Below are 24,449 nucleotides of genomic sequence, written 5' to 3'. Positions count from 1 at the left end.
ATCAACATTCCTCTCGTGTTGTTCGCCTGTTACAGTTTGATAATTTCTTGCAAGCTGTCCTGATGGATGCAAGGTGAAAAGCTTTGATAGCACATCGCTTTTATCAGCAATATAACTAAACAGCAGTTTAGCAGAGGGACAGTATTGAGGTCAGCAAGGTGGTCAGCAAGGGACTGGGTTCGATTCCCGGGCTTGGGTCACTATCTGTGTGCCTGCACATTATCCTCGTGTCAGTATGGATTTCCTCCAGGTGCTCCAGTTTCTTCCCACAGTCTGAAAAAGATGTGTTGGTTGGGCACATTGGCCATGCTAAATTTTCCTTCAAACAAGCGCCGGAGTTAGGTGACTAGGGGATTTTCACAGTAACTTAATTGCAATGTAAACCTACTTTGACACTAATAAATACATTTAAAAACCTTGGCGCGGCACGGTAGCACAGTGGTTAGCATTGCTGCTTCACAGCTCCAGGGTCCTGGGTTCGATTCCTGGCTCGAGTCACTGTCTGCGTGGAGTTTGCACATTCTCCCCGTGTCTGTGTGGGTTTCCTCAGACAGTCCAAAGATATGCAGGTTAGGTTGATTGGCCATGCTAAGAAATTGCCCCTCAGTGTCCTAGGATGCGTAGGTTAGAGGGATTAGTGGATATAATATGTAGGGATATGGGGGTAGGGCCTGGGTGGGATTGTGTTCGGTGCAGACTCGATGGGCCGAAGGGCCTCTTTCTGCACTGTAGGGTTCTATGATTCTAAATATTAACAAAGCCCTGCAATAATTTTAATTTTGGGTAATGGTATAGAAATCATAGAATCCTATAGTGCAGAAGGAGGCCATTCAGCCCTTCGAGTCTGCACTGGCCACAATCCCACCCAGGCTTCATCCCCATAGCCCCATGCATTTACCCTAGCTAGTCCCCAACAGCAAGGGGCAATTTAGCAGGGCCTGTCCACCTAACCCGCCCATCTTTGGTCCGTGGGAGGAAACTGGAGCACCCGGAGGAAACCTGGTTCGAATTCGCGTGCCAAGCACTGAGACAGCAGTGCTAACCACTGTGCCACCATGCTGCCCTCCATACTGTCCCTCTGACATTGCAGCACTCCTCAAACCGCCACTCCTACAGCTTGGCATTCCCTCAATACTGAAGTGTAGTACTCCCTCACAACTCTCCCAACAAGGCAGCTGTGCCAGCGCACAGTAGCTTTATAAAGCAGGAAACACCAATGGTTTAGGAAACTGGGCAGCGTGCAGGAGGACAGCTGATCTACTCTTGCCCATTTATCAACACCCAAAGACCATACACTGTGGGAACCAGAGGCCTAACTCTTAAGGTTTTAAGGAGCAGGATGTGTTGTTGCAATTAGACAGGGCCTTGGTGAGGCTACACCTAGAATATTGTGTGCAGTTTTGATCTGCTTTTCTGAGGAAGGATGTTCTTGCTCTCGCGGGAGTGCAGCGAAGGTTTACCAGACTGATTCTGGGGATGACAGGACTAATGTATGAGGAGAGATTGACTCGGTTAGCATTGTTTTCGCTGGAGTTCAGGCGAATGAGACTTATAAAATTCTAACAGGACTAGATAGGGTAGATGCAGAAAGGATGTTCCTGATGGTGAGGGGGTCCAGAACCAGGGGTCACAGTCTGAGAATACAGGGTAGACCATTTAGGATGGAGATGAGGAGACATTTCCTCTCACCCAGAGAGTGGTGGGCCTGTGGAATCCATTACCTCAGAAAGTAGTTGATGCCAAAACATTAAATGTATTCAAGAGGTGGCTGGATATAGCACTTAGGTGAATGGGATCAAAGGTTATGGGGAGAAAGCAGGATTAGGCTATTGAGTTGGATGATCAGCCATGATTGTGATGAATAGCAGAGCAGGTTTGAAGGGCTGAATGGCCTCCTCCTATCTTCTTTTTTAAAGTCACTTGCTCCTCCCTTACCACGCCATTTCACAAATTATTCATTATCTTCATTAGCCAGTTTACTAAAAGACCCAATTTGCATTTCATAAATCAATATTATAAAACAAGGGTGGGCCATTCATTATTATCGTGACTATTATCATCAAATCCAATATCCTGATTTCCCCCCCACTTCTCCCCCAGATCCCTTTAGCTCAAAGAGCTAAATACAGCTTCGATATTATCTGCTGCTACTGTCTCCGTCAGGATCGTGTCTCTCGGATTTACTACTCGCTCACTGAAATATCATTTCCATCAACTAGTTTAGCGATAACGCCCCTTCCAGGGCTGGCAAGAGCCTGGGACTGGATAACGAGGGGGCAAGATCCTGATGTTAATGAACAGACCACCAAGCCTGATCCTCTCGGACGACACATGAGGAACAGGGCGGCTGACAACAATGTTTTCGCCTGCTAACCCAATTAGAGGTAAAGATGAGTGTCACTGAAGTTGCAGTAGGACAGGACTGAGTAGTTGGCTCAGAGACACCACCTTAGCCTTCTGCCACAGAAGCTCATGGTTGGTGATTAATCTGCGGGGAAGCGGCGTTCGGACTTCTCGACTTGGTTGCTACACGCCGCGCATCTGCCGACAAATCAGCAGCTTTTGGCATCGCGCTTTGACAACTCACTCATATCACCAAAGTGCTGCCAGAACGCCTCCATCCACCTCTGTAGATCTTCTTGGCAGTCTGCAGTAAATACTCGGCTCGCAGTCTCTCCGCTATAGGGGTTAATGAGTGAGAAGCTGTGTGTCCTCATTGCTGAGCCTTTCCCCGTGCTGCGGATTCTGGTTTCCTGCATTGTTAAAATCACAATAGTCCAGATGTCATTTGGTGGTTCTGGAATCCATCCTGACCAGGAGGTAAATAATTTGTATCGATAAATTGCTTTTTAAACACAGTCAAACTACATGGGTGCATTATTGGATAAGATTTGACTCAGCAAAAGGAAGGTGGCATTGGGACAGCTGGCTGGCAATGGTGCAGCAATGAAAATGGGGGAATCCACAAGAATTGTGAGTGGCACGGTAGCACAGTGGTTAGCACTGCTGCTTCACAGCTCCAGGGTCCTGGGTTTGATTCCTGGCTCGGGTCACTGTCTGTGTAGAGTTTGCACATTCTCATGTCTGCGTGGGTTTCCCCGGGTGCTCCAGTTTCCTCCCACAGTCCAAAGATGTGCGGGTTAGGTTGATTGGCCAGGCTAAGAAGTTGCCCCTTAGTGTCCAGGGATGTGTAGGTTAGAGGGATTAATGGGTATAATGTGTAGGGATATGAGGGTAGGGCCTGGATGGGTTTGTGTTTGGTGCAGACTCGATGGGCCTCTTTCTGCACTGTAGGGTTCTATGAATTAGAAGAACGTACAAACTTTAAAATCATGGACACAGATCCAAGTTACAATAAGGAAACTGGCCATTTGGCACAAACTATCCACTTCAGCATTTACCCACAATGCAAACAAACATTTATTTACACCTTCCTCCCATGATTCAGTGGTTTCTTGCAATCGATCCTTTCAATTTAAGCAAGTGCGAAGAAGAGTTTCTCTTTTACAGGCTGCTCTCCTCACGATAACATGCTCACACATTACATGTTACTGTCTAATTCAGTGAAAGAAAGTAGAAAACTTCCATCAGTCTTCCCCGTTATTCAGTGCTCTCTGTTCTATGTACAGATTTATAGACTCTTTACACAGCAAGCTACCAAATTCATTCCTTGCTCTGGCCCATTAGCTGATCTTACCAGCAGACACAGGACTCTGGGCGGCACTGTGGTTAGCACCAGGGACATGGGTTCAATTCTGACCTTGTGCAGAGTCTGCACATTCTCCCCATATCTGCGTGGGTTTCCTTCAGGTGTTCCAGTTTCCTCCCACACTCAAAAGATGCACAGGTTATGTGGATTGGCCATGCTAAATTGCCCCTTAGAGTCTCAAGATGTGTAGGTTAGATGGATTGGCCAATGGATACGCGTGGGATTATGAGGATCGGGCAGGAGAGGGGGTGTGGTCTAACAGACAGTTGGTGCAGACTCGATGGGCTGAATGGCCACTCCTGCACTGTGGGGTTTCTATGATTCTAGTTAGTCTCCATGTGCCTGTGCACTATGGGTATCCTTATTCCTGACTATCCCTTCATGATCCTTCGCTGGGAGTCTGATCCTAGATGACCAAAAAAAGAATTGGATTTGGAAGTGGGCAGCCCAATGATATTCACCAACTAGGCAGCAATTCACCAGGACTGCTTCAACAGCCCCTTCCAAATCTACAACCTTCCCTACCTAGAGACACCGTCAATTTTCAACCATTCCGAGATGCTCTGTGCACTTAATTAAGGCGCTGTATAAGTGCAAGTACGTTAAATTTTTTTTTAAATACACTGAGAATTGATTAATGCTGGACAAGATTCCTTACTCTGACTAGAATGCCTGTCAATATCCTAACAAATCATTGCTTCAAATGGGGCAAGTCTTATTTGAATCCAAGCAGTTCAGGCTTGTTTGTAACATATGGGACAACAGTTCCCCCCCCACCCCCCCGACTTTACCTACCCTCCCGGTACTGCTTCATACAGTCAGAGCTAACAAGAAGCTTCCTTGTAACCGAAGGGACAATACTGCACCTTATCAATGGCTATTTTCAACGTAGGATCCACTTGTGCCTCGATTTCTTCCGGAGTGTAATACACCATGAGGTAGCCACCTCTCAGGACACAGTACAGCCTTGTCCAGTTAGGCAGGCCTCCTACAGTTTGCTGGAAGAAATGAGAGACACCCAGCGTTTGAATGACCATTTCATGAACAGGCTGCTCCCCCCACCCCTCAGCTGACAGATTCACACTAATTAAAGATAACGGCAAACGGTTAATTACTGAACGCCCCTCAGAGAGAGAGAGAGGAAAAAAAATCACTGCATTCTTGGAATGAGATGTGTGTATCGGTCTGTTAGGACTGTGCAGTGGAGTGGGCTCCACGGTTCAAACAGCCCTTTTGGTTCCCTTTCAATCTGCCCGTCATAATACTGTAATGGAAAAGACGTTTTGCTCCAGCAGCGTTAGATGAGAAGAAATGGCACACAAAAGATCTCAATTAACATGTGTTGTTCGTTGTGAAGGGAGCAGAGTGAATCAGGGGGTGGAAACAGCTAGTGAAAGGGCTTGATAATCCTTATTCTTTGTGTGCCAGTATTTACTTACAGAAGAGGCCCATTGTAGCCGCACTTGGGACGCTTTAGGGCGAAGCAGGTTTCCTAATGTGACTAATAAAATATGCAACTGATATCTTGAAAGACTTCAAACATTTTAAAAACTTTGTTAGCGCAAATTCCTTATCAGTGTAAACTTTTCCCTGTGCCAGTGAATACTTTGACAAGCGATTTAATACGTGCCGGCCTTTGCCAGCACAAGTATTATTCACTTGGAGGGATATCTAAGGGCTAGCAAACAATAGAGGCATTCAATACTTTTAGATTGTTTGAAATTGCTATTTACACTAACTTCATCCACAACAAGAACAGAGGAGCTGGCAAAGTAAAAGCATTGAAAATCCAGTTCGACATGGCAAGTGAAATAATTGATCAAGCTACGGAGACATTCACTTTGAAATTTGGTTTTATTGAGTCGATAAAAAAAACAAGGAAAATAAATTAGTTCTGGGACTAGATACTGGAAGAGTTCCCAGCATTTTAAAACTCAAAATATTGTAAAAGTGGTTTCCTATTAAACACTGGGAAAGCTGCTGCCACTATTGCTTGCGCAACAGCTGATTTGCTCCCATTTCATTCCCTTTACCACGACAAAATCCGAAACAGATTCCGAGGAATCGGCGCCTCAGAGCCTCCTCCAAGGCTTTCCACTGAAGGTGCAGGTGTGACAGCTGCAATAATATCTCACCAGGAAGATCACCCCTTCTAACACCACTGACAGCTCGCAGTGCGTGTGATTCTTGCTGGAGGCCAGAGGCAGTGGTCAGCCGTGGATGGTGCAACTACGCACACGTGTATCAGCTGCCTTCCCACTCAAAGCACCATCTAGCCAGACAATCCCGTGGCTGCGCACACAGGGACAATGCGAATAGCTCAAGATTTCTTCAGGCGCTACTTTGATGAGGGAAAGATTCCCCAATTCTGCTACTGGATCCAAGAATTCCTTCAGATATGGGAACACAAATAGGAGCAGGAGTTGATCATATGATGCGTCAGGGCTGGCTCCACCATCCAATACGATCATGGCTGATTATAAGGTGTAGGAGCAAAAGTAGACCATTCAGCCCATTGAGTCTGCCCCAACATTTAATTAAATCATGACCGATCTGATGTGACAACAGATTCACTTAACTCCAAAGAAAATGCTTCTCATATAATGACTTAAATGGGCAATCCCTTACTCTGAGATTATGCCCTCTGTTCTTAGACTCTCCTACAACGGGGAACATCTACTCTGTCAAGCTCTCTGAGAATCATAGGTGTCTCAATAAAGTCACCTTCTAAACTCCAATGAGTATTGGCCCAACCAACTCAATCTTTCCTCATATGAAAATCCCTCCATATCCAGGATCAACCTACTTAACATTCTCCAGACAGCCTCCAATGCCAGTACATCTTTCCTTAGATAAAGGGACCAAAACTATTCTCAGTATTCCAGGTGCAGCCTGGTTTTTACAAGACTTCCCTACTTTTATACTCTATTCTCTTTGTAATTAAGGCCAACGTTGTATTTGCTTTCCAAACTTGCACGCCATCTTTGTGATTTATGCACCAGGACCCCAAATCCCTCTGCGTTGCAGTCTTTCTCCATTTAAATAATATTCAGTTCCTTTGTTGTTCCTATCAAAATGAATAACTCACATTTTCCTACATTATATTCCATCTATCAAGTTTACACCCACTCAGCTGAACCAATCTATATCGTCTGTAGACTCTTTGTGTTATCCTCACCACTTACCTTCCCACCTATTTTTGAGTCATCCACAAATTTGCCAATAGTATATTCACTTCCCTTGTCCAAGTCGTAAATAATTGTGATCCCTGTGGCAGTCCACGAGTTATAGATTGGTATCCTGAAAATGCCCCTCTTATCCAAACTCTCTACCTTATTAGTTAGCCAATCCTTCATCCAGGCTAATGTACTACTCCAATATCATGGGCTCTTACTAAATAGCCTTTTCTGCCTTATCGAATGCTTTTTAGAAGCCTGAAAATCCAATGAGTACATTACATCTACTGTTTCCCTTTATGCATCCTGCTTATTACCAGCCTGAAGAATCCTATGCTAACTCTGCTTCATTATGTTATGTATTTCTAAATGCTCTGCTATTACATATTTTGTAATGGACTCTAACATTTTCCCAATGACCGATAAAAGGTGCCATTGATGGTTTTTCCACCTCTGGAACTTTTGGGATTTTGGGCTAATCTTGGGCTTCAACTCTCATTTTCCCTCTGCTCCCCACGTCAACCAGAATTCCCCGGGACACTAAAAATCCAGCCTTAAATAATGGAGCATCCGCTGAGGTAGAGAATTCCAAAGATTCATCGCGATTTGAGTGAAGAAATATCATGTCATCTCAGCCCTAAACGATCAGCCCCTCACTGTGCCCCAGTGTTTTTGATTCCCCGGCCAATGGTTTCAATGTAATCGCCTCTCATTCTTCCCAAACTCCAGAGAACAGAAACCCCTGTCCTGAGGTGGAGCAACTGAAGGGATTGGTCACATTCAATAACAAACTTAAGACTGATTAAATGAACCAAACTTTCCAAGGGATAACATTCAATGCAATCCACAAAGGGAGTCCTGTCACTGCACGTTCCGGTGGCAGGAGAATTGCTTGCAGGCCCAATAACGTAGTGTCTACTTCAAAATCAGTAAGAAGTCTCACAGCACCAGGTTAAAGTTCAACAGGTTTATTTGGAATCACAAGCTTTTGGAGCACTGCTCTTTCATCAGACGAGTGGGCAGATATACAAAGACACAATTGCAAGATACTTGTACAAGAGGACGGCCTCAACTGGGATCTTGGGTTCATGTCACATTATGTGTAACCCCCACCATTTGGCTGGGAATTGCAAAATCCTACTAACAGTCCTGTCTTGAGACAATCACATCTCTTTTACCTGTGATTATCCCTCTCTCCACTTGCACTGCCTGTAACAGTAAAGACTCGCATTCCATCCATCATCTTGCAATTGTACCTTTGCCTATATAGGCAATGTTTGTGAAACCTACCCCCACTCACCTGATGAGGAGCAGTGCGCCAAAAGCTTGTGATTCCAAATAAACCTGTTGGATTTTAACTTGGTGTTGTGAGACTTGTGTTGTTTTTTTTTATTATTGTCACAAGTGGACTTACATTAACACTGCAATAAAGTTACTGTGAAAATCCCCTAGTTGCCACACTCTGGCACCTGTTCAGGTACACTGAGGGAGGATTTAGATGCACCTAACCAGCACATCTTTCAGACTGTGGGAGGAAACCGAAGCATCTGGAGGAAACCCACACAGACATGGGGTGAACTTGCAGACTCCGCACAGACAGTGACCCAAGCCAGAATTGAGCCCGGGTGTCAGCAACAAGGCAGCAATGTTAGCAACTGGGACATACTGTGCGCACCCCAGTCCAATGCCAGCATCTCCACATCATTATTCAAAAACATGAACGCAATATTCGGGCAGGCGACTGGAATATTTTACAATTTGCTTCAGAAAACGAACGGCCAATTCAGGTTCTCACATTTGGCACATGCAGGATTAGTTGACTTGTTTTAAATACACTGGAAGATTTCAATCAAAGGCAGCTGTTAGTAGTTTAGATGGAGGCTGCTGTTATGCTGGCTGGAGATGTGCTTAGTGTAACAAGATGGAAACAATATGCAAATACTACCCAGTAATCACATTTAACCATCTGTACACACACATCAGTTTTTCCTTAATGAGGCCTGTATTTTCTGGTCGTGACTTGCCGAATGCGTAGATTCAAAGTGCTGATATGTGAAACTGAGATGATAGGTTTTTTTTTGTGTTTAATCTTTCTTTAGTCTATTATAGGAGTTGTTGAGGTTGCTCCATCATTTTCCCATTATCTACATGATGAAAGCAACAAGTTTAAACAGGCGCAGCCCATACTGCCAGCAAGGAGCTTGGTGACCTCCCCCCGACCCTACCTAAATGCTACTGCAATAATCGCCCAAAAATCAAACCCTCATCGTTCATCTACATTCTCAGTTTCAACACAAACAACTTCAACACATAAGCAGTGACAGCGCTAAGACGCCAGTCCAAAGGCTGCCTAACCTATGATTAGATAGCTAATTGGTCAACCTCAAAGCCAGGGGTGTCCTGGCTGAGCGAGACCCACATCAGGAACAAGCGACACAAACATTCCACTAGCAACAGAAACGCAGCATGAGCCACACGTGTTCAACACAGAGTGCCAGAGAGAGGGAGAGAAAGGAGGGGTGGAGGGGGGGGGAGAAAGAGAGAGAGGGAGAATGCAGCAAGGGGGAAATGAGAGAGAGAGAGAGAGAGGGGAAAAGAGGGGAGAGAGGGAAAGGGGGGGGGAACGCAGCAAGGGAGGGGGCGAAAGAGAGGGGCGAGAGAGATAGTGGCAAGAGAGAGGGAGGCAAGTGATTGACGGAGAGAGGGTAGAGTGAAAGCGAGCGCAAAGTGACCGAGAGAACGAGAGTTTTCCAAGTGATCGACAGAAAGAGAGAATACCATGTGACTGACAGAGAAAGTGCAGAGGGCAAGCGAGTGCCAAGCGATCACTAGAACGAGGATAAAGCTACTGATGTAGTGATTGCCGCTGAAGCAGATTATCTGCTCACTGCCGTTTGTGGCATCTTGCTGTGTGCAAAATTTTCAGCCTCGTTTACTACAGCAATTACATTTCAAATATACTTAAAGAACAAAGAAAAGAACAAAATCAGCCCGGGAAACAGGCCCTTCGGCCCAACGAGCCCGCGCCGCCATCTCGACACCACCAGTCCACCTCTCTACCCATGACCCCTATCTAATGTTTTATGGCCATGCAGATTAAGGGAAACTGATTTCGGGACAATTTACTCCTGCCAATCAGCCTAACAGCACATCCTTGGGGTGTGGGAAGAAACTGGAGCACCCGGAGAAAACCCACGCAAGCACGGGGAGAATGCGCAAACTCCCACAGACACCGGCCCAAATCCGTGTGTCTGCACAGCAATCAGCGATAGTCACTGAGCTGTCGTCTTGCCCAGTATCTTGTCCAGTTTAGGCACACACTAACGACACGAAGCACTAGGCCAATCTCGAACAACCAAGATCCTTGACTATGAAGCATTTGAGATATGTGGAGGGTGGATAGCTTCTCCTGGCTGGCACGGACAGCCATATTGAGAAATAATGTTGGTGCAGGAACTGGGGAGGCAGGATGAGGGAAGGAGGAAGAAAATGGTGAGCAGTAAAGGTTTGTTCCTTATTTTAACTGAAGCAAAGACAACTGCTTTGTACTCCTCCTAAAGACCCGGCGTGAATAGATTGGACGCAAAAGCCAAAAACTGGGGGAACCGGAACAAAACGGTATGGATGAAATACTACTTCAGAATGGCTTGCAATGGTCCGAGAAAGCCAAGCTATGTCTGGAGTCAGTCTTACCTCCAGATTGAGGTACCCAGTCATCATATCCGTGGTCATACACACAGGCTGAGCAACTAGCCGGCAGCACAAGTTTCCATATAAGGGCAGCCAGAAAGAAGATTCCTCTAGAAAGTGAAACACAGTAATGAAAATTACACAGTGGCTACACTTTCAACATCACAGCTTGAATTCACTGGAGGAACAGCTGGAAGATTAGTCATTGCTCGGCTACCCAGAAGGTTTAGATAAGATCCGACTGGAATTATTGGTTTAATAATTTAACAAACATAGACCCCAACACCTCCAGAAATTTATTTTACCTAACAAGGATATTGCCCATGACATTGCTCAAGGTGAACAGCAGGGCACGTGCTTTACAACACTAACAGGCGCTACTAGGCTTGTTTATGCAGCAGCGTTCCTGTAGGAGACAGACAGTCAGTCAGAATGGGAACCAATTGTTAAATCAGAGACAAACTCAACAGGACACTAACACCACATCTAAGTGAGTTAGTGCAAACACCTCCAGTCCTTTTACCGTATTTCATTGGGAGTGCAGGGAAAGGAATGGCCAGTTTGACTGACAAATCCTAGACTCTTGGAAGTTTTTGCACTCCTTGCCACTGAATGAACTGGTGAAGTTCGTTCCATATTGAAGTCAGCTGCTCCACTGACTATTCATTACCCAGTCCATCACTGATGGCTCTCCTCAGTACATAGGATGGTGACAAAGGCATACGGGACTTGCCTTTATCAATCATGACATAGATTACAAAAGCAGGGAAGTCATGTTGGAGTTGTGCGGAACCTTGGTGAGGCCACAGCTGAATTAGTGTGTGCAGTTCTGGTCCCCACAATATAGGGAGGATGCGATTGCACTGGAGGGGACGCAGAGGAGATTCTCCAGGATGCTGCCTGCGATGGAGCATTTAAGTTATGAAGAGAGGCTGAATAGGCTTGGGTTGCTTTCATTGGAACAGAGAAGACAGAGGGGCAACTGATTGAGGTGTTCTGGATTATGAGAGACATGAACAGAATGGATAAGGAGCAGCTATTGCTCTTAGTTGAAGGGTCAGCCACGAGGGGTCATTGGTTAAGGTGAGGGGTGGGAGGTTTGGGGGAGGTGTGGGGGGGGCGGGGGGATGTGAGGAAAAACCTTTTTACCCAGAGGGTGGTGACTGTCTGGAATGCGCTGCCTGGGAGGGTACAGGCAGGTTGCCTCACATTGTTTAAAAAAACTTTGGATGAGTACTTGGCAGGTCAAAACATTCAGGGCAATGGGTCAAGTGCTGGGCTGGCTGATGGGATTAAGTAAGAGTTCAGGTGTTTCTAGTATGTCAGTGTGGACTTGATGGGCCGAAGGGCCTCTTCTGCACTGTACGATTTTCAATAATCCCTAAATGGCAGTGTATTCTATGTGCATAAAACAAACTGGCTCACTGTCACATCCCATCCGTGACCACTGTCAAGGACAGGATTACATTCACTGAGCAGTGCATCCTGCAGATGGGACACAAATGTGGTGGTGAAAGAACAAAGAACAATACAGCACAGGAGACAGGCCCTTCGGCCCTCCAAGCCTGCGCCGCTCAAAGGAACGAAGTTTCATTGTGCCCTTTGACACCACCATCCAAACCTGTAACGGCTGCCACCTGGGAACACCAAATCATTCACCGGCCTGACCTTGGAACCATGTCGCTGTTCCTTTGTTGTTGGTGGGTCAAAAAAAAAACTTGGACACCTCTCCCTAACAGCACTGTGGATGTACTTACATCGCATGCAGCAGTTGAAGGCGGCAGCTCCTTCTCAAGCGCAATTAGGGACGGGTAATAAACTTTGCCCTCGCCAGTGAATCACACATCCCGTGAACGAATAACAAAAAAAGAAATTGTGGCCACTTAAAATAAACGATGCACCATCCTTCAATAGGAGCATGGAGAAACTTAATTAAATTGCGTTAAACATTCATCAACTATTATTCATCTTGTACTGGAAGTAAAAGCTATTTAAAGCAGCTATTGAAAAAATTTAGTGTCCAGGATTATGGTTTACGGGAATGGGAAGCTAAATGTGTCTGCAATCTATCAGTATTTTACTGACCCATACTACCAGCCCTCACATTGCTTTGTGAATCTTAAAATGCTTTCTACTGAAATATATAAAGTGTGCCTAGGTTTGTCCTAGAATTAACTGGGATTAATGATTAATCTTTTGTAAACAACCCAGGAGAGCAAAAGAAACGGTGCATAAAGAGAAAGGGCTCTTTTTAACCTTTTCTTTGCATCTTTTTATTTCTAAATTACAAAAATTTTTTTTTATTAATTTGTGGGACATGGGTGTCGCTTGTTGGCCAGCATTTATTACCCATTTCAACTCGTCCTTAAACCGAGTGGCTTGCTCGGCCAACTCAGAGGGCAGTTGAGAGTCAACCTCATTGCTGTGGCACGTTAGGCCAGGCCAGGTAAGGAAGGCAGATTTCCTTCCCTAAAGGACATTAGTGAACCAGATGGGTTTTTCCAACAATTGTTTCATGGTCATCAGTAGATTCTTAATTCCAGATTTTTTTTATTGCATTCTAATTCCACTAGCTGCTGTGGCAGGATTCGAACCCAGATTCCCAGAATATTAGACGAGTTTCTGGATTAATAGTCTAGCGATAATACCACTAGGCTGTCACCTCCCACAATGGGTTGTTTTATCCACAGTGAATAATCATTAAATCAGGTGACACAAGGAATCTGAAAACATTGGAGCGAGTAGCCAGAGAACCACCTTTATTACAGCACATCAACAGGTCATTCGGCCCAACAGGTCTATACCAGTATTTATGCTCTGGACAAGCCCACATCATCTAAACTCTATCAACATTCCCTCTCGTTCCTTGCCACCTCACATATCAATAGATTTGTTTAAAGGGAAGCAAAATACCACATGTCTCAACAACTCACACAATAGAAAGTTCCCCATTCTGTCCACTCCAAGAATGACAGATATGGTAGATGACCGATAGCAGGAGTGTGTGTGGGGCAACTGAAGATGGGAGATAATGAGCGGGATTGTCTGGCTTTGCCGGAGAGGGTGGGGGGAACAAGAACATAAGAAATAGGAGCAGGAGTCGGCCATCTGGCCCCTCGAGCCTGCCCCGCCTATTGAACAAGATCACGGCTGATCTGAAGTGGATCAGTTCCACTTTCCCGCTTTCTCCCCGTAACCCTTAATTCCCCTGTCTATCAGAAATCTATCTCCTCGTGACTTAAACATATCCAACGAGGTAGCCACCACCACTTCAATGGGCAGAGAATTCCAGAGATTCATTACCTCCGAGAGAAGAAGTTTCTCCTCAACTCTGTTCTAAACTGCTCCCCCTTATTTTGAGGCTGTGCCCTCTAGTTCTGGTTTCCTTTCTAAGTGGAAAGAATCTCTCTACCTCTACCCTATCTAGCCCCTTCATTATCTTATGTGTCTCTATAAGATCCCCCCTCAGCCTTCTAAACTCCAATAAGTACAGGCCCAATCTACTCAATCTCTCTTCATAAGCTAATCCCCTCATCTCCGGGATGAGAATATGCAGGCCAGAGATTTGCGGCAAAAGTGGAAAATCTTGGCAGTGGGCAGGGCTGGGAAATCCGGCCAATGTGATCAATCCTCCAACCAGAGGTGGCAACCACGGACTTGGGTGGCATCACATGGCAATAAAGGGCTTGTAACTGTTGTCACGAACGTGTAATTATGACATTACAGATTTTAGAGGACAGCTATTTCAAAAGGTGCATTTCTGTTTTAAACCTTTACACAAGCCTCATTAAAATGGAAGTAGGGCAGACAACATATGGCATCTTCCAGTGTTTATTCAATTCTCAGAAGACTCATAGCTCTAGAACTGGCTACAAAGAGTCATTAAATAAAACGCAAGCATCCCTCCGGGGATGCCCACTGAATTGTAAGTGGTGTGAAAAACTCTTTTACATCTGAGGAAACAGGAGACAGGAAGGGACTTTCAAAAGACTTCAATATTATTAACTTCTTTGTCTGGTGGAACAATGCTTCAGTGAAATTCATAGCAGCCATTTTAAGTTTAAGAACTATGTAAAGTCTGTTAGAAACCAGCCAATAGCACGCATAGCTCCTGGAAGAAATCAATTCTGCTGAAAGATTGCAGGCAACCTACAAGTGCCACACCCACAGAACGAGCGAGGAACAGTAAACCTTTTCTCTCTCTCCCAAAAACCTGCCGAGTCCACCCGAAAAAGGCCAATACCGTCTAGTTGACTGCGGAAGGCGTCGCAGCCGCTAAACTCACCTGTCACTGCGGAAGGGAGGCCCACCGGTGATGGGCCCGCAATGATATCTCACCCAGACTGATTTGGAATCTCACTTTTTATGAAGTTTTTTTTTAATCTTTAGCCACTTTTAGTTTTTGTGACAAAAGCTAGTTATTTTCAAACCGATCCTCTCACATTAAAAAGGCGACACAGGCGCGCACCAACCCTTAGCTCACGGATCATTTTAAAGGAGAAGACTTTCGTGTGTCCATGACACCGAAAAGAGAGGCACACTCACCGTTACCCAGGATACGGAGACTGTGCGTTCGGAAGTTGGCTTCGGTATCATCCAGTTTGAGTGTAGTTTCTGCAAGCAGATGGTATTTGACACCACTGGTGTGGGGAGGGGAGGGGAGGGGTGTGGGGGTGGGCAAAGAGCACAATGTTACTCTACTGCAATATCTACCAAGCACGCTGGCCAAACAGTGCAAACAAATACCAGAGTATATACACCTTTGGTGGACTCGATTAGCTCGAAGCTCTCACGATTGCTGGGTCAAAAAATAGACCAAAAAAGGTCCATTTAGTTTGCTTTCTACCTCCCCATCACTCAGATAACACAAAACTATAGCAAACGTTTCAATCAATGGATATCTAACGGACAGAAAACACCCAGTGGTGGACAGCTTTAGGAACGATAGATCCAAGGATGGCCTCAGGTAGACTATACCCACCATGTGTCTGATAATGGAATCCAGGCACATAGAGTCCAAACATCACTACCAGTTACTGGGAGGAGTATCAAGCCCCAGTTAAAGTTGCAGCTTTCATTTCCTCCTCATCTCGTGTCAACTGTGCACCAATAGATCGATCGCAAAGGACTAATTAATGGTGTTGAAAAACTCAGGGGAGTTATTGTTCACACAGGTTTGTTCGTTCATCAGTCTCTGGGATCCCTCTGCAGTGCCGAATTCTTTAGATCTGGGTTGAGAGAGGGTGGAAAGGGTTGTGAGGGAGGGATTGAGCGCTCTGCAATTGAACAATAAGAAGTCTCGCAACACCAGGATTAAAGTCCAACAGGTTTATTTGGTTTCACGAGCTTTCGGAGTGCTGCTCCTTCATCAGGTGAGTGGAGAGATGTAGGAGCAGCACTCTGAAAGCTCGTGATACCAGATCAACCCATTAGACTTTAACCTGGTGTTGTGAGACTTCATACCATGCCCACCCCAGTCCAACGTCGACATCTCCAGATCCCGAATTCTTTAGATCTGGGTTGAGCGAGGATAGAAGGAGCATTCTTCCTGTGAGGGAGGGATTGAGCGCTCCAGAATTCAGGCAGAACCTGGGTGCACCAAGAGCTTGTTCGTTTGACATTGTACCTTTAAATTCTGGTGGTCTGGACAAAGGGGGAAGGAAGTGGGCAAATTTGCAACCCTCTAAGTACAGGGTGCTCGACAAGGGGACTTTCTGGGAAATGGCAGGAACGCCGCCCATTCCGCTCTTAATAAGAGCTCCTGCCCCTGTGCAGGGTTTGTTTGTTCATGTTAACTTCCTTGCTTAAAGCCAAAAATTGTATTAACGCTCATCGAGAAGCCTTCCCCGCGCCCCCCCACCTCCAAATTTAACAAATCAAAAACAGTATTAATTATATTGCACAGAAAATGCACACTGAATTGTACAAAGGACTCACGCTGCTACTGGGTTTGCCAGTAGGACGGAGTCACGGTCTCCACTCTCCAGTGCAGACACGAGCTTCTTCCCCGTTGATCTGCCAAGAGAGGTGCTGATTTTTTGGGCCAGTCTCTTCGGAGTGTTGATAACAGAAGGTCCCTCCTCCACGCAGCAGCTGTACACCTCCAACTGCAACTCAAAATCTGGCTTCACGTCCTCACTGCACGGAAACGGTGCGAAGAGAAATGGGTGAGCGGCAACATCATCATCAGGACTTATTAATGACAGATACACATCGGAACTTGCTGGAAAATTAACGGCTACTGATACACCCTGTTATAAAGGCACAAATTGGTCAACTTACCCAGGGGGTTAAAGATAGGTCATGAGGTTCGCATCTCCAGAACTCATAGAACACTACAGCACAAACAGGCCCTTCGGCCCACAAGTTGCGGCGATCCTATCCATACCTACCAGGCCTATCTCTAACTCTCAGTCCAACTCGGCCAATCTCTGCTATTTACTTCACACAGACAGCATCCTATCTTTAGAACATAAGAACATAAGAAATAGGAGCAGTAGGCCATCTAGCCCTTCGAGCCTGCCCCGCCATTCAATAAGATCATGGCTGATCTGTCGTGGCTCAGTTCCACATTCCCGCCCTCTCCCCATAACCCTTAATCCCCTCGCTTATCAAAAACCCATCAACCCGCGTCTTAAAAATATTTAGCGAGGCAGCCTCCACCACTTCAACGGGCAGAGAATTCCAGAGATTCACCACCCTTTGAGTGAAGAAGTTCCTCCTCAACTCCGTTCTAAACCGCCCCCGCTTTATCTTGAGGCTGTGCCCCCTAGTCCTACTGTCCTTTCTGAGCGGGAAGAGTCTCTCCACCTCTATCCTATCCATCCCATTCATCATCTTATATGTCTCAATGAGATCTCCCCTCATTCTTCTAAACTCTAACGAGTACAAGCCTAGTTTATTCAGCCTCTCCTCATAGCTCAACCCCCTCAACTCCGGTATCAGCCTAGTAAACCTCCTCTGCACTCCCTCCAAGGCCAAAATATCCTTGCGTAAGTACGGCGACCAAAACTGCACACAGTACTCCAGCTGCGGCCTCACCAATGCCCTATACAGCTGCAGCAAGACCTCCCTACTTTTATATTCAATCCCCCTCGCTAGAAGGCCAGCATCCCATTAGCCTTCCTGACCACCTGCTGCACCTGCAGGCTGGGTTTTTGCGACTAATGCACAAGGACCCCGAGGTCCCTCTGCACCGTCGCCTGCTGCAGTTTTTCGTCACGTAAGTAATAGTCCTTCCTACCATTATTCCTACCAAAGTGGACCACCTCGCACTTGCCAACATTAAATTCCATTTGCCAGTTCCTGGCCCATTCGCCCAGCCTATCTAGATCCTTCTGCAGACTCTCCACACCCTCCGCGCAATTTGCCGTTCCACCAATCTTGGTGTCATCAGCAAATTTCGACACCATACACTCGGTTCCCTCCTCCAGATCATCTACATAAATGGTAAATAGCTGAGGCCCCAGAACCGACCCCTGGGGCACTCCGCTAGTCACCAATCGCCAATCCGAATAGCACCCATTAACCCCCACTCTCTGCCTCCCATTTGACAACCAATCCTCTATCCACGCTAACACCCTACCCCCAACTCCATGCCCCCTTACCTTCTGCAATAACCTCTTGTGAGGTACCTTGTCAAACACCTTCTGAAAATCAAGAAAGACCACATCCACCGGCTCTCCTCTATCCACCGCCCTAGACACATCAGATTTAGCCTCCCTGTTATTTTATTAGCGTTAACTAAGCGTCCATTAAACATGCCACAGAATACTAAGTAATAGCAGAAACACCCTTTCAACAGGATAATTGGTAATGACCGGTAATCAAAAACATTTTTCGGCTAAAGGGTGCGAGGAAAAGACTGATTAACACGTGTGCTACGCCACGGGCTCTCCACCGAGACCTTGCTCATTATATCCGAGTTACTGCTATCCAAGGAAAGACTCGACTTAAAGAAACAAAGTCAACCGCAGAACACGTACAAGCAGTATGTGCATCAACAATGGAATGAGGCAAATAAGAACATAATGTTCCTGATGGTGACAGAGCCCAGAACTAGGGGCCATTGTTAGAGAATAAAGGGTAAATCTTTTAGAGACGAGGAGAAATTTCTTCACCTAGAGAAAGTGGTGAACACGTGGAATTCAACACCGTCTAGTGTAGTGGGGGCCAAAACATTCAAGCAGAAATTAGATGTAGTTCTCAGGGCTAAAGGGATCAAAAGATGGGTGGGGTTGGCGGGGGGGGGGAGAGGTGGAATAAGGATATTAAATGATCAGGCACGATTATTACGAATGGTGGAGCAGGCTCAAGTACCTTCCTCCTGCTTCTAGTTTCTATGTTTAATACAAACAAAATGAAATATTAACAAGGAGGGTTAAGAACTGTCCATTCCTCAGCAGCTGGACTCATTGTAAAAAAGATACTGTTCAAAAAGAGGAAAGGGATTTTAGCATCACCTATCTCAACAGTGAAGGAAAACTGAATGATTCAACCATCATTCTGAAGGTCAGGATTGCGCCCATGGTCAGAGCCACTAAACACAACATTCCAACAGCTGTATTACACTCAGAACAGGAGGAGGCCAAATCAACCCCTGTACAGCTTGTTCTGCCATGCAATAAGATCACGGTGAATCAGTATTTTAACTCTGTTTATCTGCTGTGGTTCCCGATTCCTTAATACGATTACCTAACAAAAATCTCTCTCAGTTTCGAGGCTGTTAATTCACCCCAGCCTCGGCAGGAGGAAAACCTTTCAGAATCTCACTTTGCAAGAAATGCTTTCCTGAATGGCCTAGCTAAGGTTAAGGTCATGCCCCCCCTCTTCTGTGTTCCCCCACCAAATTGGACAGTTCCTCTTTCCTACCTGCATTAAATTACTTAATCATCTTAAACACCACAATTAGAGTGCCCCTCAAAACTTTTAAACTTCAGAGAACTCGAGCCTAATCGATGAAAACTGTCATCGTAAACTAACTCCACTATCATTCTGGTGAATGTGCACTCTACACTGCCGCCTTCTTACTGGCTCACTACATAGGGCAACGAAGGGCGGGGTGGCAAATGCTGGTCTAGCCAACGACACCCAAATTCCACGAAGGATAATTTAAATAAAACCTTCCACAACCAATATATCCTTCCCGATGTATCCAGAACGGACACACACAACTCCAATCGGTCAGCCCTGGTGTGAAGTTAACCTCATCCCAGAGACAGCATGGTGGTTAGCACTGCTGCGTCACAGCGCCAGTGACCCGGGTTCAACTCAGCTGGAGTGCGTGAGTCTGCGCAGAGTCCACACGTTCTCCCCTTGTCTGCGTGGGTTTCCTCCGGGTGCTCCAGTTTCCTCCCGCAGTCTGAAAGATGTGCTGGTTAGATGCATTGGCCGTGCTAAATTCTCCCTCAGTGTACCTGAACAGGCGCCGGAATGTGGCGACTAGGGGATTTTCACAGTAACTGCATTGTTGTGTTAATGTGAAACTAATAAAATAAATTTTAACTCTAATCCTGTGTATTCAGAACGTGTTTGCCGTATCCTCGTCCTAAAATGATGTAGTAAATTCCTTGCTTTTGCAAAAAGACTTTTAAAAGAAGCTGGAAATTGAATTCTCAAAGCTTTTGGGTGAGGCTTTGAACAGAGGCTTCATCTATCAAGAGGTAAAAGATCCTACAGCACTATTTGGAGGGGGGCAGGGAGTGTTCCCCAGTCTCCTGACCGATGTTGCTTCTTCCAGCAGCACCTAGACCTGGCTACTTGCGTCCTTGCTGTTTGTGGGCCCTCGGAGTAAAATCAGCTTCCACGTACAACAGAGAGTACACTTTCAAAGTACCTCATTGGCAAAAAGAGGCTTTGGAACGCCTGTGGCGCTATATCAATGGAGGTCTTCATTGCTGGCAAGTACAAAAACTAACTAGGAATTAAAAGGATGCATTTTCCGCGCCCCCTTTCTAGCTCACACATGACACGGCATGCAATGTGAGACAGTTTCAAAATACTCACAAAATCATCGAATTCTCAAAGCAGATGTCAGTAAGAGTCTTATCCACAGTGACCATCTCTGTGTCAAAAATCTGAGTTCCGATCTTCACCAGGCAAAACACGGCAAAGCGCTGGCCCCCTAACACAAGGAGACAAGGTTAACACCATAAAACAAGAAGTCAAGAGTCAAAAACAAACAAGGCTTTCTAGTACGTACTGCCCCGGTTGTTGAAGTGATCAGAATCTTTCCACATTAACGGAATTCGAATATCTGCAATGACAAAAACATAATCATCCTTACACAATGCTATAGTGCAGTAACTTCACAAACAAAAACTGCCAGGGAAGCTTCAAACTTCAGTTTTACATATTACAGTTTCACAAAAAAAAAGGGGTGGCACGGACAAGTTGGGCCGAAGGGCCCGTTTCCATACTGTAAACCTTTGTGGCATTTTGAGGAGCAATGAACTATTTATTGCTCACACACTACAGCACCACCACAGGGAGGAGGGTGTAATGACAGCGTGACAAGTTGACATAGGCAATACCCATTCTAAGTGTGAACCTGGGTGGCTAACAGGGGTGGTGAAACCTGGAGGTCGTGTAATAAACCTTCTGGATAGAGCCTGCTTCAAGAAGAAGCTTGGATCAAGTCAGGGTGTGTAAATCACAGTGGGCGCCTTTAGTAATAACTTTTAGTATTCAGGTTTGTGTGTCGGATTCCCAGCATGAACAGATTAGATTTTGTTGATGCAAAGCTATGCATTACCGGAATAAGGACATATGGAAATAAGAAGACAGAACAAGACTAGTGTTGAACAGTAACAGAGTTACAAACATATAAATCATCACTAAATTGCACGCAACAGTGAGCACTGCACATGAGCAGGAAAATTCTGACACCAAACTATTTATTTAGATATTAACTGATCAAAGGGAATAGGTTTAATGCAGCACCTTAGGAGCTAGAGAGGTTTAGGGAGGGTATCTGGAACTTAGAGCCAAGGGAATGGGGTTGGGGCAGGAGGGAGAAATGTACAAAGAAACAGAACTGAATGAACGCCGAGTTCTGAGGTTTATGGGGCTGGATGAGGTTACAAAGACTGGCTGGGGGTAAGACCAGGGAGGGATCTGAACGAAAGGATAAGGATTTAAAAACCCAGGCGTTGGTGGACCAGAAGTCAATGCAAGGTTAGCAAGTGGAGAGATAATAGGTGAATCGACCTTGGCGCAGGACAGGAGATGGGCAGTATTCAGAGTTTTGGATAAATTTGGGTTTATGGAGGGTGGAGATGGGAGGGTGACCGGGAGCAGGGACGAAACAGGCTGATGGTAGAAATAAGCCGCCTTTGTAACCGGAGATGTGGAATAAACACAAAGTCGATGCACAAACGGTAGTACCAGATATGGCAACTTTTCCGGAGCATGGCGAGTGCTCTTTCGACTCAGTGTCAGACAACCTGTGGAGCAGAGAAAGAACAAGTATTCAGCACACTCGCAAAATACTGACTCAAAAAAAAGAGTGGAGTTCACACAGGCAGCATGTAACATACTGCAATCTCTGTGACTATCATTTGTGATATGCTGCTCCGCAGATGTGCTCTCCAATCTCTCTAATTCCAAATGAGTACAATATTGAAGTATAATAGCACCATTACAGAAAGCCCTTCATCAAGAAGAAAGGCTGATTTGTTTCCCCGGCATTAAAGGGGTCAGTCCCTACAGGCACATTTTAAAAAGGTTTTCAAAAAAAAAAATTACCGCATTCCTTTCTAAAACACCAGATGGTACTTCTTGTGGCCGCACTACACAACTTCCAGTGACGGACATTATCAAACTGGGACCTTTACCCACTTTATACTGTCTCGGGCAGTGTTGAGTGTGGGAGTGTTCACACAGATGAAAGTCCAGCAAAGCTGTGGGACCCTCTTTACTGTACAACAGGATTCATCAGGATGGTGCTGCAGGGCAATTGTTCTTAGTTTCTTTACTATGGTGGAGCTTTAAACAATGGATAGAGTGAGCTGAAGAGACATTAGGAGCTAGGTGCAAGAGGAACAATTAGTCTTACCATCTAGAACCAGCCTACCTCTTTGCCACTTTGGGCAGAGTTTGTCCCTGTGTTTGTCTCTGTAACTCAGCCATGTAGTGCAGGATGCGCGCATTACAGGTGAGTAGGTTTTTGGCAGCGTGTAGCACTTGATCCCGCTGGCTCGAGGCAGCAACAAGTTTGCAGATCCCTTCCCGCATCCGAGTCTCAAAGTTGATTTTTTCCTGGATATCGGAGCCCTATGAGGCAAGAGAGCCAAGATGGCATCAGAAGAGGAGGCTATTCAGCCCATCGGGTTCACGGTGGTTCTCCGCAAAGCAATCCAGTTAGTTTTATTCCCCTACTCATAGGGTCATAGAGGTTTATAGCATGGAAACAGGCCCTTCGGCCCAACTTGTCCATGCTGCCCTTTTTTAAAAACTCCTAAACTAATCCCACTTGCCTACCTTTGGCCCATATCCCTCTATACTCATCGTACCCATGTAACTATCTAAATGCTTTTTAAAAGATAAAATTGTACCTCTATTACTACCTCTGGTAGCTTGTTCCAGACAGTCACCACCCTCTGAGAAAAAAATTGCCCCTCTGGACACTTTTGTATCTCTCCCCTCTCAGCTTAAACCTATGCCCTCTAGTTTTAGACTCCCCTATCTTTGGGCAAAGATATTGACTACCTACGTTGTCTATGCCCCTCATTATTTTATAGACATCTATAAGAGCAACCCTTAGCCTCCTACTCTCCAGAGAAAAAAGTCCCAGTCTATTCAGCCTCTCCTTATAACTCAATCCATCAAGTTCCGATAGCATCCTAGTAAATCTTTTCTGCACTAGCTTAATAATATCCTTTCTATAATAGGTGTCCAGAATTGCACACAGTATTCCAAGTATGGCTTTACTGATGTCTTCTACAACCTCACCAAGACGTCCCAACTCCTGTATTCAATGTTCTGACCAATGAAATCAAGCATGCCGAATGCCTTCTTCACCAGTCGGTCCACCTGTGACTCCATTTTCAAGGAGCTGTGAACATGCACCCACAGATCTCTTTGTTCTGCAACTCTCCCCAACCCCTTACCATTAACTGAAAGTCCTGCCCTGTTCAATCTACCAAAATGCATCACCTCGCATTTGTCTAAATTAATCTCCATCTGCCATAAGAACATAAGAAATAGGAGCAGGAGTAGGCTATCTAGCCCTTCGAGCCTGCCCCGCCATTCAGTAAGATCATGGCTGATCTGTCGTGGCTCAGTTCCACATTCCCGCCCTCTCCCCATAACCCTTAATCCTCTCGCTTATCAAAAACCCATCAACCCGCGTCTTAAAAATATTTAGCGAGGCAGCCTCCACCACTTCAACGGGCAGAGAATTCCAGAGATTCACCACCCTTTGAGTGAAGAAGTTCTTCCTCAACTCCGTTCTAAACCGCCCCCCCTTTATCGTGAGGCTACGCCCCCTGGTCCTACAGTCCTTTCTGAGCAGGAAGAGTCTCTCCACCTCTACCCTATCCATCCCATTCATCATCTTATGTGTCTCAATGAGATCTCCCCTCATTCTTCTAAACTCTAACGAGCACAAGCCTAGTTTATTCAGCCTCTCCTCATAACTCAACCCCCTCAACTCCGGTATCAGCCTAGTAAACCTCCTCTGCACTCCCTCCAAGGCCAAAATATCCTTGCGTAAGTACGGCGCCCAAAACTGCACACAGTACTCCAGCTGCGGCCTCACCAGTGCCCTATACAGCCGCAGCAAGACCTCCCTGCTTTTATACTCAATCCCCCTCGCTATGAAGGCCAGCATCCCATTCGCCTTCCTGACCACCTGCTGCACCTGCAGGCTGGGT

General features: G+C 45.7%; 1 protein-coding gene across 2 annotated transcripts in view; it reads right to left on the bottom strand.

Annotated features, from left to right (window-relative positions):
- The window catches only part of rtkn2 (rhotekin 2), an 83,412-nt gene that overhangs the window by 8,614 nt on the left and 50,349 nt on the right, over positions 1–24,449 (bottom strand). For both annotated transcript variants that reach the window (XM_080205243.1, XM_080205242.1), the window contains exons 2-10: positions 22,649–22,848; positions 21,961–22,019; positions 20,777–20,830; positions 20,581–20,698; positions 16,513–16,713; positions 15,121–15,215; positions 10,579–10,685; positions 4,576–4,707; positions 2,588–2,753 (exon numbers count right to left, since the gene is read on the bottom strand). In XM_080205243.1, coding sequence (XP_080061369.1) covers positions 2,588–2,753; positions 4,576–4,707; positions 10,579–10,685; positions 15,121–15,215; positions 16,513–16,713; positions 20,581–20,698; positions 20,777–20,830; positions 21,961–22,019; positions 22,649–22,809 — 1,093 coding nt within the window. In that variant the 5' untranslated portion in view covers positions 22,810–22,848. The remainder of the gene's footprint in view (positions 1–2,587; positions 2,754–4,575; positions 4,708–10,578; positions 10,686–15,120; positions 15,216–16,512; positions 16,714–20,580; positions 20,699–20,776; positions 20,831–21,960; positions 22,020–22,648; positions 22,849–24,449) is intronic.

The sequence above is a fragment of the Carcharhinus amblyrhynchos genome, chromosome 17, assembly GCF_965287045.1.
Source record: "Carcharhinus amblyrhynchos chromosome 17, sCarAmb.v2.hapA, whole genome shotgun sequence".
NCBI classification, from domain to species: Eukaryota; Metazoa; Chordata; class Chondrichthyes; order Carcharhiniformes; family Carcharhinidae; genus Carcharhinus; species Carcharhinus amblyrhynchos.
The sequence above is the reverse complement of the archived record's forward strand: the minus strand, read 5'-3'. Positions and strand labels throughout refer to the sequence as shown.